A 17,011-nucleotide genomic window follows, 5' to 3' on the forward strand; every position below is an offset into this window, starting at 1 on the left:
CAAACAATTTTTAACTGACTCAGCAAATAGTTTTTTGTCCTCTACCGTTCCTGCTATTGATTTTTCTCTCAATGATAAAATCAACCAATTGGAACGTTTAGAAAAGAAACTCATTAGAACTAAACTTCATGGACATTTCCTAGCACAGTGTCTGCAATCCAATATCATCCCTGTAGGCTTACAGGTTAAAGTCGAACCGGCCATTTTCATTGACATTCCGAAATTTCGAGAGGGTTTCAGCTTTGTCGCGAACAATTGTTCGCGACACTGGATGGTCCTGGGCATCGAAACAGCCAGTGAACAAATTGTTATTTTGACCAAGAAAATCGCGGACCTTAAGGCCGAGATAACTGGGGATTCCACCCTTACCAACTCTAAAGAGGCTTTGACAAAATTGGTGGCCACCCTACAAGAGTTTGAGACTACCACAATTAAGAACAAACTTGAAAAGTTAGCGCGTGATGTAAAGTCGTATGACAAAAAAAGAACATACCCTTATCTTCAGGACGAATACTACAGACAGGATAACCAAGGGAGGTTTACAAATCGGGGTCGAGGATCCTACCGCGGGAGGCGAAATTTTACCACCTTTTCAGATTCCTCATACAGTTCGGGTGAGGACTCCGAGCGAGCTGGTCCAAGCGGAACATACGGATATCAGGACTCCTACGGTCCATCTTACCAACAACCTTTTTTAGGACAGGGAGGATGGAGACCGCCACGGGGCAGAGGCAACAACTGGGAACGCGGAACTGGAACTGGCAGAGGCCAATTCAACGCGGGCCAGGATTGGGACTCCGGGAGAGGGAGAGGAACGAAGCAAGTGACATTCCGCCAAGAGGAACACGGGGAGAGATCCACCCGCAGGAAGAACTACAGATGGTAGAAAAAAACTCCCCTGTGATCAACATCTCACAATATACTCTCAATGAGGATGAAACCAAAGTTCTAAGCCGTGGTTTGTCTTTTGTACCTACCTCCACACCGGATGTTTTCAACACTGTGGTTGAACTTCACAGGTTCTTCAGGAAGATACGACTCAGATACTTCTTTAAGGACAAGCCCCACCAACCGTCCACGTCTGTAACGAACCTAAGGACCCCTTCCACCTTTGTACCATCCACATTTGCCATGACCCAGCGCATCCTGGCATACGAGAGTCTGGTCCTACGAGATGTAAAGTTAATCCTGGAAGACAAGAAATTTGTCAAACACAACACTAGCAGAGCTGAGAAGCTCGCACTCAAATCACTAAGGGACAACACTGAGATCATTGTCAAACCAGCTGACAAGGGTGGTGCCATTGTAGTCCAGGACCTGGACAACTACACGAGGGAAGTTCTGAGACAACTGAACGACGGGGTCAGCTACAAACCATTGGGCGGTGACCCCTCTCACGACCTCATGGCCGAAATCTTGAGGGTCACACAAGATGGTCTACGACAGGGGTTCCTTACAGAACATGAATTCCAGTACCTGAACCAGAAACATCCCCGTCTCCCTACCATCTACACCTTGCCCAAAGTTCATAAAGATCTTCAACAGCCCCCGGGACGGCCCATCGTCTCTGGATGTGGGTCACTACTGGAACCCCTATGTAGGTATGTTGACTTTTTTCTAAAACCATTGGCGGAGGCCACACCAACATATTTGAGGGACACCACTCACACAATCAACCTGATCGATGGACACCCATATGACTCGACCAGACACCTTTTGGCAACTTGCGACATTGTGTCACTGTACACCAGCATACCCCAGGAGGAGGCCCTTGTAGCAATGACTATTGCACTTGACAGACGAGAGGCACCCGTCCGGGTACCCACATCATTCATCATCCTACTACTAAAGATTGCCATGATGAGGAACTTCTTTATCTTTCAGAACCGTTTCTATCTCCAGACTAAGGGGGTGGCAATGGGGGCCGCCTTTGCCCCGGACTTGGCCATAATTTTCATGTCCATGTATGAAGATACATTCATCCTCACCGATGCGAACCCTTTCAGATCTCAAATAAACATGTGGATGAGATACATAGATGATATCATTTGTATCTGGTCGGGAACTGAAGATGAAATCACTACTTTCTTCAACTGGCTCAATGGCAGGTCCCCAGATATACAATTCACCATCAAATCTGATAAGAAGTCCATTGACTTTCTGGACCTCACAATCTTTGTGGAGAATGAGACCCTTCACACAACTCTCTTCAGAAAACCGACAGAGAGAAATTCCCTACTTCTGTACTCCAGCCACCACCCGAGGGGCCTCCGTGATAACCTCCCGTTTGGCCAGTTCTTGCGGATTCGCCGCAATTGCAGTAGGAAGGATGACTACATGGAAGAATCAGCGGTACTAATGGGCAGACTACTTGAGCGCGGATACCCCAGACGTCTGATTAAAAAAGCCATGAAAAGAGCATGGTTCAATCCCAGGGAAAGTCTACTACAACCGGGAGATAAATCGGACAACCAGGAGGATCGTCTCATCTGTGTAACAACTTTCTCCACAAAGAGCAATATGGTGAAGAAAACCATCAACAAATATTGGAACCTGATATCTGAGGATCTCAACACCAAGGACCCGCCTCTACATGCCTTCAAAAAGGCAAGGAACATTCGAGATCACGTGGTGCGATCTTTTCTCACTACTCCGGATACACCATCAATTGCCACCATGTGGAATCTCCCCCCCATTCAGGGACACTATCGGTGTGGATCATGCAAAGCCTGCCCAAACACGATTCAGACTAAGACTTTCAACCACAAACAACACCAAGTTCCCCTTAAGTCTGATACGAACTGCAACTCCACCAATGTGGTATATTGTATAATATGCCCATGTGACTTACTATATGTGGGGCAGACACAACAGCGAGCTAAAGTACGTTTCTTACAGCACTGTAGTCGTGTTAGGTGTAAAGTGGTAGGCGCTCCCTTGGTTGAACACTGCAATGCCCACAATCACCCCCCTGAGAGTCTGAAATGGACAGTTTTGGAACAGATCAAACTAGGCCCAAGGGGCGGGAGCATAGAACCGGTCCTAAATGTGAGGGAGATAAAATGGATCCGTTTTTTCGATTCCGTCACCCTGGGCTTGAATGAGTCTGAGAGTAGCTTTGCCCAAATGGCAACACTGTGAGTTTCTATATCCACCTCTGGATTCTCAACTGATTACTCTCCACTTTCTCTATTCATTTTCCAAAGTGAGTCGGATGCCCTATGAACGCTAGACTACCGTGCCTGGCATGTCCGCGCAAGTAGAGGTCCATCCCCGATGGCTTCTGTGAAGTAATAGTCACTATGTATGCATATTACACCTAGTAATCGTTGTACTTACTGCGTACTTGCTTTGCAATGTTGAGCGCCTGACCGCCGTGTACTTGGCAGGTCCGCGACCACTATGTATATGTATGCCTAATGTACTCAATGCGTACTTGCTCTGCAATGTTGAGCGCCTGATCATCGTGTACCTGACAGGTCCGCGACCACTATGAAGAGAAGAGATGTGTTTGTTTAAATATAATGTATGGTGTGACCAGCTACGGCTTAGACACTGAGGGTATATCATATGAATGTGTTTGAGACTAATCCCTTCTCTATCGGACCACTGTGCGCACGACTATTGTGCTGTACAAATTTAGCGCCTGTGTTTTTTCCTGTTTTTTCTTTTTAAAAAAACCTGACATTAATGCCAATCATTTGACATCCATTTTTAGCAAGAAGTGAGGTCAATTGCGCGTTTTTTACCTGACCACAGGCGATAATTATAGCGAGCCCGTTAGAATTTCTGGCAATCCTGCAATGTTCTAATAAGTGTCTGTCCACCCAAACTGTTTGGCTAAACCTATTCACTAACCTGGAAATTATCAGACTTGTTTCACAATCTGAGCAGTTAGTCTTTCCTCATAACGTTTCCCAGTAGACGCTTACCGGTCTCCTAGCAACCGGGTGAGTCTTTTCTCTACGAGGGTAGAATACTAACCCGGTCTCCAAGGCAGCACTTCCTTGTTTGCCTACTGACGCGGAGACGCCGGCTTCAGGCTCGGCTCGGGTTGCACCTCGGGTGAGTTTCATGCAGTGGCCCTTAATCTCGCTTCCTTAAATGAAGTCTGTGCGTGTTTTTCAACACCAATTTACTTTTGGTGTTTTACAGAATCGTGACGAGTGAGGTATTCCGAACCCTTTTTTAGCGCGATGACACGTTAAATTGAAGACGCGCTAAGACGCCCGCCTGGTTGTTAAATTTTGCTTTATCCAGATCGGGTGAGTGCTCGAGCATAAATAACAATGGGCTCTTTTTTTCCCCATATCTGAACTTTTTCCTAAATTCCACCCCAATTTCGATGTTTTTCAGATTGGCATGCCTGACAAGTGATACTATGTTTTTGCCAATATGTTTGGCATGTTGACTTGCACTACCTCACTGCATCTATCAGACAAGGTAGGCCTCCCGCTTATATAATTAACCCGGGTCCCACGTGGACTCGTAATGTTAACCTCACTATGCTTTGCTAATAGCAGCGCATCACATACGCCCACGGGCGTCCGTAATTCCTATCTGTTCTGCTATTAATACAAATCTTCCTCAGTTAAGTCCACCTCCTTTTTAATACCTTAACTTTCCCCTTTTTCTATTTAATCTTTCAGACCCCCTCGGGTCTTGTTATATGATGATGTCGGGACTTGTGAGACCGTTCTTGAAGTAATTTAGCTTTTTTACTTATGTACCTAGGAACCAGCCCCACACTTCCCTCACCCCGCCCCCACGTCCTGATGAAGACCCGCGAGTAAGGATCTACAGTCCTACATCTTTGGGTCGAAACGTAGACCGCCACCCTTTATCAAGAACTCCTAACCCCAGCCTGATAATAATAATCAACACGGGAGTCTCTTTTTCTTGTAAAAGGTCTTGTGACATGCGCCTCTCTTGACCTCTTTCATGTGGATCAATGATAATCATGCTCTTAATGTTGAACTAATGCTTTAGGGATTTGTTTGATTAGTGATGCTTAACTAATTGAAACCTATTCCCTCCCTCACACACCTCCCACCCCCCCCCCCCCTGTGGGTGCACTTAATTCTGTGTACTTTTTCATGATTTGTTTCAAACATTGGATGTGTTCTGGTACAGTGATAATAAAAATACACTTGGTACCATTATCAGTTTTGATTTAATACGAGTATGTGAATGTAATTAATTATCTATGCTCTAGGTCTGGGACCCCTTTCGTATACCTCAACCAATCACCCAGGTCCCACTGACTACATGGGTCTAACCCCTCTATTTACAATATGCCGCACATGACAGCCTGTAGGAGGCAGCTATTAAGCAAGTGGGCACTGAGCATTATGCTACAGTTCGTGGTCACAACCATGCTCTCTCAATCCATAGTTAAGAGAGACGCTCCTGCCTGTGATTATTGCAAGTTCCGCCATTCTTTCCTCCTTTATTGTACCTGCTGAGTGCCTTCGGGCAAGGCCATATCCCGGCGCATGGCTGCCTGTCCCAGCAGCAGCCTGAGGAATGCAGGACAGGTGACCTCTCCTGCTCTGTCCGTTCTGCACCTCCTAGAGCAACCCGGAAAGGGCACTTTGACCCGGAAGAGCTCAGAAACGACTCGTTAGACACATTGACTCACTGAAGGCTTGAAACCTGGAGGACGCAGTTGCAGCGCAGAAGTTAGTGATTGAATGGTTATCCTGTACGCGCAGCTTCCCCAGTACCTCTACGCCTGTAGTCTCCAAATCATATAATTTTATTTACCTTTTAAATTCAAAGCAAATTGTATTCCTTCACATTCTTTACGCCACCAATTCTCCCAAATGTGCATTTAATTATCACTAACTTTTGTTTATTTCCCTTTTATCCACAAAAGTAGGGCTCCCGTCCCAGTCAAAATGCACCTTTAAAAAACAAATTTCTCGACACAGTACACATTAGAATGGTGGTCAGCACTGCCAAGAGCATAGTACCTTGTGAAACTAAGAATTTTGAATTACACAAGATTAGCTTGTAGCACCTGAAAGTTAATGCTTTAAACCTGCCCACAACTGCTTTTCAGCATTCCTTGCCTGACTACATTAAGGTGGTGCTGCTGTTGTGTAGGCATTCATGATTAGCAAGTGTCCCCATAACAAATGTCCTGACCTTTTAATAGAAATCACATTGTATTCTGGGACTTGATTTGATTGATTTGTGAATTTATAAATCTCACAATTGCCCATGGGCGTCTTGGCGCTAAGTCAATGTAATCTCAAGATCTGCCAAAGAATAGTGTTCTGAACAGCCAGGTTTTTACCTCTTACCTGAATGTGAGTAGAGATGTGCTGTTTTTGATTGTAATAGGGAGAAGGTTCCAGGTCTTGGCTGCCTGAAGCAGGAAGCTTCTCCCCCCCCTCACCTAACTTGCTTGAATTTTGGGAACCTGATTCGACTTTGCCTGGCTCGATCTCAGGCTTCTGGAAGGGTCATATTGTTTCAAATGTGTTTTTAAAAAATGGGATCCTGACCCATGGAGGGCTTTATAAGCCAGACAAACTGACTTACACGTTATTCTCTTTCCAATAGGTAACCAATGGAGGGCTCCTAATCTGTAGGCTACTGGCTCAAATTTTGGAATGTTCAGCACCAGCCTTGCTGCAACGTTCTGTAAGCACTGACGTTTTGATAGATATTAGTTTTGTATCCCAGCATACAAGGAGTTCACATAATCCAGCCTGGATAAGGCCAGTGCTGTTACTAATGTTTTACAGGGGTCCTGGGGAATAAACGGCTGTAGCTTTTTATATCATTTTAAGGATATACCATACCGTGGCAGACAGTTTGTCTGGGCGTCAAAGGATAGTTTATTATCCAATATCACTCCTAGGTTTCTAACTTTGTTCACTGGAGACGGGCAGTCCCCTAGGGTTTCCGGCCACCATTTTGGAGACCAGACATTTAGGTCTGACCCTAGCAGCATGATTTTGTTTTTATCACCGTTTAGTTTTAAGCAGTTACGCTGCATCCAGTGACTAATCTGTCTCACGCAGTTGTTAAATCTGCCTGCTGTTTCTTCTAAGTTGTTTGAGACCGATACCACGATTTGGGTGTCGTCTGCATAAGAGATTGGTAGGAAACCCCAGTTCCTTATTATAGCTGCAAGTGGGGCCACATAAATATTAAAAAAGGTAGGGCTTAAGGAAGACCCCTGTGGTACGCCACGTGGTGAGTTAAAGGGGTTGGATATAGCCTCTCCTAATTTAACTGTAAAAGTTCCATCGGTTAGAAATGAAGATAGCAACTTGAGAGTCCCATCTTAGGGGAACAGTCCAGTTCGGGCTGGACTGTTCCCATGACGCACAGGGTCAGACTGCTTTGCATATGGCACTGTCTGAACTGGGGTGGCAGAATGGGCTAAAGAATGGTGATGGATTAAACCCAGATCTGTTGACTTGGTGTGAGTGTTTGATTGGTTCAGATACTCCGTCCATCACCACCCACTTTTGCACCGCTTTGTTCGCCATAAGTTGGCAGGATATGCTCAGACGTGAGTTCCTTGCTCACTTTGCCACTGGATTCAAGCTAGCCGGGATGAAAACAGCTGAAATGCCAGAAACCGGTCCTCCGAAGCTTGTTTCTGGTCCAGGGAAGGCATGCCTTGGCAGTTCGGGCTGGACTGTTCCCATGAGGCACAGGGTCAGACTGATTTGCATGTGGCCATGTCTGAACTGGGGTGGCAGAGTGGGCTAAAGAACGGCGATGGATTAAACTCAGATCTGTTGACTGGGTGTGAGTGTTTGATTGGTTCAGATGCTCCGTCCATAACCACCCCCTTTTTTAACACTAGAAAAGGGGCTGGTGAATCAAAGGGTTTTACCCATTCTGTGTCTGTGGGTTAATGTGATGGTGCATATTGGTCAAGATTCTAATGAGCCAGCCACTTCACCAATCAGTGAAGAATTAAACACTGCCAAAAAATTATGATTGGTATATTCCCAGATTCTATACAATGTATAAAATATTTAGATCGGACCTAAAACATGCTTCTAAATACTGCACCTTTAATCCAAGCACACAAAACTGGAGGAGGAAACAATGGGAAGAGGAAACAATATACCAGTGACTTCCCTAAACAACAAAATTCAAGTAGAATAATCTTAGACACCTGTTTTGCTGCTCTCTTGTGTAACAAAGTTACATTGTGTTGGCCCAATCAGGAATAAATAAAAATGACTCGTTGACTCTCACTTTCCTTTCTTTGAATGCCATTTTAGGTGTGGTTGTGCAGGTATTTATCAGTGTTTACATGTTTACAATGATGAGAGAAGCTTCCCTTCAGGGGTGGGGGGCGGGATTATTAATTATTCTAGGTATAAACCTAAAACAGGATAGCCTACACACAGCCTAGTCCCGATGCTCTCAGCCTGAAGTGCATTTCCAAAAGCTGGGATAGCTGGTTCAGTGCTACACAGGCAGAGCTGCCAAGTTTGAAGTTTGACATTTCCATGGTTTCAGAGTACTTATGACAGTCAACAACCAAATGCATGACACTTAGAGTGACACTTTCTCACAGGTAAACCCACGCATTGAAGTGCATGTAAATAGATAAATATCTAAAATTACACCATTTTTGAGCAATGAGAGGTTCTTAAAAGATCTTTTAACTGATGCAAACCCCCTAAAATGGAAGATCACTAATCCACTGTCCCTTTCCAAGATTATCGTATTGTAACACTGGCCCTATTGCAATCATGAGTTTGAGTGCAGCTCTGTTTGACTCACCTATGGTAACAAGAAGCTGGGTGCCACCGGACTTCAGACTGTGGTGCATCATGGAGTGCAGACTGAAGGCAGGTTGAGCCGGTCGCCTGCCAAACAAGACTGCTCTTGGTCAGGAATGATCACTCTTGCAGTGCGGTCACTGACTGGTCAGCTCCAGTTCTCTCTCTAGCTCTGCTCCCTATGCTTGGCTGCTGACTTGCTGCTGCGGGCATTGTTGCACTGGCAAACAGGCAGATTCTCTGTGGTCTAAGACTTCTAACTGGGAACAGGAGTCCTGCTCCTGGCAGCTGATCTGAGCAGACAGGGCAGAGATTGGCTGGCTGACGCTTTATGCACTCTGCATCCACTAAGACCCAGACCCACCTAGGATCCTCCCTCCTCCAACATGTGACCGGAGGGCAGGTGAGTAGTTTATTTTGCCAATAAATTATATCAATTAATCATCTGCCCCTTCCTGGGGCAGCTGAAAATATACCTGGCCTGGGAAACAGCTGTGGTGGGAGCTAGCAGAACTCGAGAGATGGTCCAAGGAAAACAACATCCAGATAGCACAACCTCCTCCACAGCATGTGATGGTTATGCAGGGGAGTCGCTACTATTCTGTTCTGATAGTGTGTGTGGCAAGGACAAAAACAAAGCTGTCACCCACTGCCTCTGCCTTTCTGGGCCAATCATCTGGTGTCTGGTCATCAATGGGTGTCTTCCAGTAAAACAGGCAAGGCGCTGCAACTGGATCCGGTGAGGGCTACATAGAGAGAATCCCGTCTAGATAATCATAATCTGGCTGTTTATGCTCACACCCCCACTGTGCAATTCTGAGACAGACCATGTATTCCTCGGACAGAGACTCAGAGGTTGGGCTTAATTCAGATTGATCAGAAGAAACCCAGCCCGACTTTAATATTTCTATTCTGTAAAAGACAACATATATCAGCGCTCACCCCACCCAGCCGTATGACCGAATGAGACAACTGTCAGAGGTTCTGGCCAGCAACAGCACAGGCATCGCCAGAGCATGCCGAATTTGGCATGCAGGATGCTTTAGTTAAAAGCAGCCTCATTGAGTGTGCCTACTTATATACTAAGGTGGTCCAAGGGGGCGCAATTATGCGTGAATAATGCATTTTAGTGGAATGAGGCAGACACCAGCACTAAATTGTGTTAGTCTAACTCATGATGCGTGGCACTTGGCAGAGAGGCAGAGGCCAGCCTAAGGATCAGCGTTAGGCTAAATCATACGCCCAGGGCATAGCCTAACACATGCATGTCTACTAATGCATCACTTTTTTGGGTTAATGTTCAGTGGAAGTCAACCCCTGTACTAGGCCGCAGTTGCTTAGGTATTTGGGCTCAGCCCTGTGTAAAATTACTGTGCAAAGTGCCAAAGGCCTTGCAGAGTGCAGCGGGGTGGCCTCATGATAGACCCGGTGTGGCCAACCTCTGCTTTAGAGGGCGGGAGGTCATCTGCAACATGGGTGGCCGCTCAATTGGTTGTGCAGAGGGTGAAGCCAAAGTCTGTGAACCGCATGACTGGCTATATAGGAGATGAAGGTAGTACATAAAAAATATAATCATTAAAACAACTTTGTTATGGATAAGTTATAGTTTCCCTAGCTCATAACACAAGGCAAACTTCCTGAAATGTGACACTTACGGTGAGCTACTTAAACCAGAACATACACCTCTGAACTGCTCATGATCTCACCAAATAACATAGCAAGTTACCTCATAGATGACCTCACTGATGAGATCACATGGGACATCATCAATGAAGATATGTGGGAAAGTGTACCAAAGTGTGCAGTTTTCCCAAGGTTTGTGACAAAAGGAGAGAGGTTCATAATGAATAAAAAATTGCAGTATTAAAAACAAACATTTAATCGATTTCCCTATTTCTAGGGATGCATGTTTAGGGTTAGGAAAACAGGTGTAACCCACACTCACATGTGCACGGACACTGCACGTACATGCAGTAATATAGGATAGTAATGCGTGCAAAGTCCCAGAACACTGAAATCACAGCCTTCATATCTTAAGTGGAAGAGGTGTGGCGCCGCGGCTAGGGCGACCGACTCCGGAATCTGGGGATCACGGTTCGGTCCCTGGCACCGGCGGCAGGTTAGCCCAGCACCATGTGACTCTGGGCAATAGCTTGCTTAATCTTCCCAACGGCCCCCAGCGCCTAGAGACCCTTGCGGGCGATTGTGCGCTTTACAAATGTGGATTTATTATTATTATTATTAATTTACACTCCATTTATATAACCTTTGTAAGCAAACCTTTTCATGGTTCACCCCATGGAACTCTTTACCTGGAGAGCTTGTGCAGCGGATGTGCAAGGGGTCATCCAGCTTGGCGATGGCGTCCTGTATTATATTCTCCGCCTCGTTCACTGTTCCCTGGATAATGCTGAACTGGTCATCAAGGAGCTTCTGATGCAGATTCCGCTCCTGAGTTTTCTGTTCAGAAATGAAATGCAGGTTGCAAACATTATTTTTATCATTCTCTCACTCTTCCTCCATTTGTACACTAGGCCACTCAACACTATTTGTATCTTTGGATTCACATCATATCTGTTAGACTACCACGTGGCCTCAGAAATGGCAGAAAGAACTGGGGACTGATAAATAATACAATGTCCAGGACTCTGCAGGGGTCACCTCCTCTTAGGGTTTTAGGCAAAAGTTAACTTCTTAACAAACAAATATATGTTCGTCCAGAATGAGGGATAAAAGAAAAAGGGCCTATTACCCGAGAACAAGGTGCGAGTCTCACACCAAATGAGTGGGGTTGCAAGTGTTAGGATAAGGATGATACCTTACATGTAAAGGAAGATTACATAAAAACACACCCTAATGGCTGCTGTAAACATGGATAGCCCTTCCTTACATTCGACTCACTGTCATATGGCTGCATGGAATGGGATCAATCAGTGTTTGGAGTTCAGCAGATAAATAAAATGCACAAATAATAACTAAAACAACATGTAAACAAGTAACAAGTTCAATGATCAGCATATGACATGGGTACTCTAAATCGTCTGCAACACAAATGTATCTCAGAAATATTTATTTTAGACCATATATGATTTCATGCATTGGAGGTGACAGTCCACATTTCAAATTATTTTGTATCAGGATGACTGATAATTTAGATGAGTAATTTGCATAGAAACACTTAATGTAAATACGTGGCATTGGGGTTATGTCCACGTAAAGGGTTTTCCTACACCGGGTAACTTTTATTATTCTTTTTAAAGATGGCATGTGTCCACTGTGAATGATTGAGGAATGTACTCCGTGCATACTATTGGAGTGCATAGGTGAGAATTTCAGTGTTTTTGTAACAGTTTATAACTTGAATGCAAGTGAGGGCCTTTGAATTGAAAGGTGCTGTGTTGACATTTACCTGCTCTTCAATCCTTCTCTGCAGCTCCTTCATTTCCTGCTCTTTCTTTTCCTTCTCCTGGCTGACAATGGTTTCTTGCTCCTGCATGGCCTTCTTCAAACTCAGAAGCTCCGCATCCTTGCCGGACACTGTACTTCTTAGCGAATCCTTCTCAGCTTGGAGCGCTTCAACTCTGGTGTTCAACTGGGAGCCAGACTGAAACAGGATAAAACGAACATAAGGAACTAATACCGTACCACCCTTTTTTCAACCCACTAAAAGCAACCATCATTAAAAACAGACTCCATGCCACCATCCTTAGCAACCTTTACTGCTGCCATAATGGCCACACCACCAACACTGCAGCCCAGCACCCCTTTACCATCCTACTAAATACATCATATACTATTAGAGGCATAAATACAATTGGGAAAAAACATCACTACAGAGGAATCACCTGCCCCTAGAGAGCTCCAACCCATTCCTTCACCTTCCATCATATTCAAAATTACTCACTTGAAAACGGGCTGACCGCAAAACGAGGTTTACAGAGATAGACTGACTTCAGTTTGGAGTGGAGTGTATGTATGATCAGTTTGTCCTTTCCAATACTGTCCCAATAGAGCGAGTAATGGCCATGTTAGAACTATTAACAACGTTAGGTAAAAATACAGCGGAGATTGAATTGGAACAGAAACTTCAAAAGAGGCCAAAAATAGCACACAATCCTGCTAGGACTACACAGAATTTTATAAAAACCTACCTACTTCAAGGTCAATTTATCTTATCTTCTGAAAATTATAAATATGGAGCACTCCTGTCTACATTGAAAGAAACCTTCCCAAAGCCTTATTGCAGCTGGTCTGGAATACAAGACAGAATTTACGGCAAATTCATATTTAGTATCATTTTGGTAGGTCTTTGCGTTAACTGAATAAATATCAGGACAACTATTCTGCGGTGGTTGACATGGAAGTGGCCTAGAGCAGACCAGTTATGTCTCCAAAGGAAATCAGTGGCGGCCATACACCTGACAAGTGTCCTTAAAGAGCTGGACAGCGCGGTCCCCATTACTCCTAAGAGCCTGAATTCAGACTAATAAGGTGCTAGGAAAGGTCACAGGAAGGTGTTTTCAGAACTCATGAGTGATATTTACTGCTGGCCAGACATCATGGTCAGTGAGAAAGTCTGAAAACAAGCTTTCTTTGCAATCCCCTCTTGAGCTTGGTAAATAACCCACTGAGTCAGTTAACTGCTACAGAAATCTTTGCATAACTGGTATGCCACGTGATCTAATCTCAACTGGGACCTGATCTGCTGGTTAGACTCCGCTCTCCCTCAAGCGTAGTAAAGTGCATGAACAAGTACAGTAAGAGGTATTCTAAAACTTTAGCTACTGTGGTTTAGACTGAAGAAGCGGTCTTGGTGTAAACTGTAGGTCAAAGGTAGGGTCAATTGAATCTTTCATCCTGCCATCATGGTCAAACACAAGGACCATCAAGTTCGTACATAATGACACCAGATACCCAAGAGAACAAAAACGTTGTTACCTAGTAACCATCTGTTTGCAACTTGTAGTGCTGTAGATTCACATGCTCTGCATATTGCTGCATCTAGAGCTGAGCACAGACAATTGCAAGTTGTTTTTCTTCGAAGATGTTTTGAGTCACAAGATACTTTGGGACTCCTCCCTTAGCTCACAATGCACCAGGACAAAGTCTCCATCTCAGATTTGTTTTCCCACCAGCAGGTGAGTAATGTCACTTGAATGGAGTGGAATGAATAAGACAAAATATATGTGGTGTACATTGTGAAGACACAAAAAGTGAAAAACTTGTTGGATCATTACTTGCCTCGGATGCGGGAGCTACAAATAGATGGTTACAGGGTAATATTTTCCGTTCATACCATGAGCTGCTGTAGATAAACATGCTATGCACAGACTATAAAGCAGTACCCTCCTGTAAGCGCTGCCTAGAAAGGGGATGATGCAGATGTTGGCACAAGACGTTTAAACCAGTTTGGCCAAATAAAGCCTCTTTGCAGAGATGGAAGTCCACACAGTGTTTGGTAATTGTGTGGTGTGTCAATAAGGTAACAACTTTATACGTCGGCCATGGGAATGATCCCTCAAAAGACCATAGTTGGCGTATACTACATGGCATACTGCATATACCTTCTGCCACTGCCGTTGCTATATACCGCAATGTACTGTATATCTTGTTCATGTATGCATAAAACTAAAAAATAAAGCTTTAAAAAAAAAAAAGACCATAGTTGCTGCCTTCTTGAGGGTGGAATGTTTCTTGAGGCATTACAAGAAATGTATGACTTGCGGCGGTGGGTCTAGAAATGGCCTGCCCTGTAACTAGTTCTTGTAGTTCCCCCACATGGGAGTGCATGGAGGCCTGGGCCGAACCAACACTAAATCTTCACATTAACCCCTATGCTAGTCACCATTGCCTCGCTAGGCACTCCTGCCATAAACACATATGTAGCCTTACCTGCGGCACTATTGCGATGCATGAACTGATCATCACCAACAGTGTCATAACCATCATTATCGTAAAAGGATGTGGTTTATGAAAAAATAGGCTAGAGCCTTTGGAAAGTTGTTACCCTCTCTCGTTTTGAGTAGGCTTTACCTGCGACGCCATTTAGCACAGAATTTAGATAGGGTGATGGATCCGCTGTGGCTCAAGATGTGACTTTTTGATGCAGACACTGAAACCTAGCCTGTGTAACAGTGACACTGTGTACTGAGTGAGTGCTAGGCAATGCTCTAAGCAACCGCTTTTTATCAGCAACTTGTCTAGGCAAAGAAAGACATGAATGGTGTTTCTGTTACGTATACCCTTGCATTTGTAGTTTTTGCCACTTGCCCCAAAGCCAGGGGTGTAGCTACCATTAGTGCAGAAGGTGCAGTGGCACTGGGGCTCAGAGGCCCACTGAACCCTGAGAATGCTGAATTTTAGTATCCCAACAGCAGTGAAAGGGACCATTATCACTGCTTGCACCAGGGCCCATGGCATCCGCGATACGTTAGAATGGGGATGCCAAAGTACGCATCCTTCGATAGTGGTTCGCCCTGGGCAAAGCAGTGGAATGACGTCCTGTAGGGTGGTCATGTGGAAGTGTTCCGACAGGATGTAGAGGTTTAGATGCCTGAGGTCTAGGACAGGCTGCAGAGTTTCATCTTTCTTGGGGGTTAGGAAATACAGGCCTCCTTGGCCCTGCTGATGAGGGGGCACAGCTCGATGGCACCTTTGGCGAAGAGTGCTTCTACTTCATTCGGCAATAGGTACAGATGGTATCAACTCATTACATGGCGATGAAGTGGCATATTTGGACACAAAGTGTAGCGCTCATGGAAGTACCACTGCTGTGACAATCAGGGAACCCATTTGCCGGAATTTCTTTCTTTCTACTGGGGAGGGAATAACCTCAATCTTTCCTCACAGGTAACGTGTGCTCAGGGGAAGTGAAAGGTGAGTCGATGCTTGGAGGTAGAGGTGTCCTTGTTGAAGCCAACTCTACTCTTGCCGTTGCCAAGATAGCCAACTCAGCTGAAGGACTTGGATCATGAGCTTCCCAAAAGGACTGCAGTTGGTGACATCCCTGCTTTTGCGTAGAAGTGGATGACTTGGTACCTGCTGTTCACAGAAAACAGACCTAGAAGTCTGGGTCTGTAGTGCGCTCATGGTAAGTTTCTCGAGCATCGTGTCGACCAGCTGTCCATCAAATGGGTCAGCGATCCACAGTAAAACACTACCTCTGACACTACTGGGCCATGCAGCCCTATTTAAGATGCTAGCCCTACCTAGACTTCTGTATACACTACAGAATACGCTTTAAAAGATCCCCGATTCATACTTCAATAACAGAGATTGCGGTGAGAACCCTATTTCGGAGGGGAATCCCCCATGAATAGGGATGAGCAAGCTAATGAGAGATTGGTACAACGGGGAGATTGCGCTACCCAACACCAAAGTATCCTATTGGGTCTCTCAACTGGTGGTGATAAACGAATGGGTATATGGTAACACAGCTAAACCGGGATATCGGATGGACAGATGGCTAATGGGCCCTCTACACGAATTCCGTTTGGCAAAACCGGACGGCCCCACGGCGCACACAATAGCAATATGGCATCAGGTGAACAAAAAACTACGCTGGCATAAAACAAATAACACAAGCAATGCCTCTGTGGGAATCACAACAATTAGGCCGACTATGTATTTGCCAAGGCTTCGATAAATGGGACACAATTGGCATCTCACCAGTAGGGGATATCTGAACTTGGAAGGGGGTGGGGAGATGGGGGGAGGGAGAGTGGTTTTGTTTACCAAGCTACAATCTTATAATATGGCACACACAAACATTTTTCTTATCAACAGATACCAAATGTCCTGATGTCTGTAATCCCTGAGGAGGGGACCCTTCCTGAAGGATCCCCACTAGAGAACTGAACCATTGTATCGCTAGGCAATATCCATGATCTACAAAAAGCTTATAAATAATCTGCTGGACCCACTTCTACGACTGAGGGGACTCTGGCAGGCGGACGTGGGTATCCTGGAGGATGAGGAGTGATAGGAGGACCTGGTCTCCCCAAGGGAAGTAGCTATCCCGCAAGAACATTAGTTAAAATGGGCAAAAAGGAGGGCTTCTAGTGCCTCCGCTGCTGTATCTAAGAGGGCACATTCCTCCATATAATTTGGGAGTGCCCGGCGATAAGGTCCTACTGGGAAGATCTTGCACAGAACTGCAAAGAGTGCACCAAGGAAATCGCCCCAACCCCGAAACTCTGCCTACTTAACCTTTGGGAGGCCACGGACTTAACCCAAAGGAGACTCAT

General features: G+C 45.1%; 1 protein-coding gene across 2 annotated transcripts in view; it reads right to left on the bottom strand.

The window, feature by feature from the left end:
• HIP1R (huntingtin interacting protein 1 related) overlaps positions 1 to 17,011 on the bottom strand; it is a 478,743-nt gene that overhangs the window by 98,136 nt on the left and 363,596 nt on the right. For both annotated transcript variants that reach the window (XM_086942942.1, XM_086942943.1), the window contains exons 18-19: positions 12,175 to 12,369; positions 11,078 to 11,225 (exon numbers count right to left, since the gene is read on the bottom strand). In XM_086942942.1, the coding sequence (XP_086799068.1) occupies positions 11,078 to 11,225; positions 12,175 to 12,369 (343 nt within the window). The remainder of the gene's footprint in view (positions 1 to 11,077; positions 11,226 to 12,174; positions 12,370 to 17,011) is intronic.

This window comes from Lissotriton vulgaris, chromosome 11 (genome assembly GCF_964263255.1).
Source record: "Lissotriton vulgaris chromosome 11, aLisVul1.2, whole genome shotgun sequence".
NCBI classification, from domain to species: domain Eukaryota; kingdom Metazoa; phylum Chordata; class Amphibia; order Caudata; family Salamandridae; genus Lissotriton; species Lissotriton vulgaris.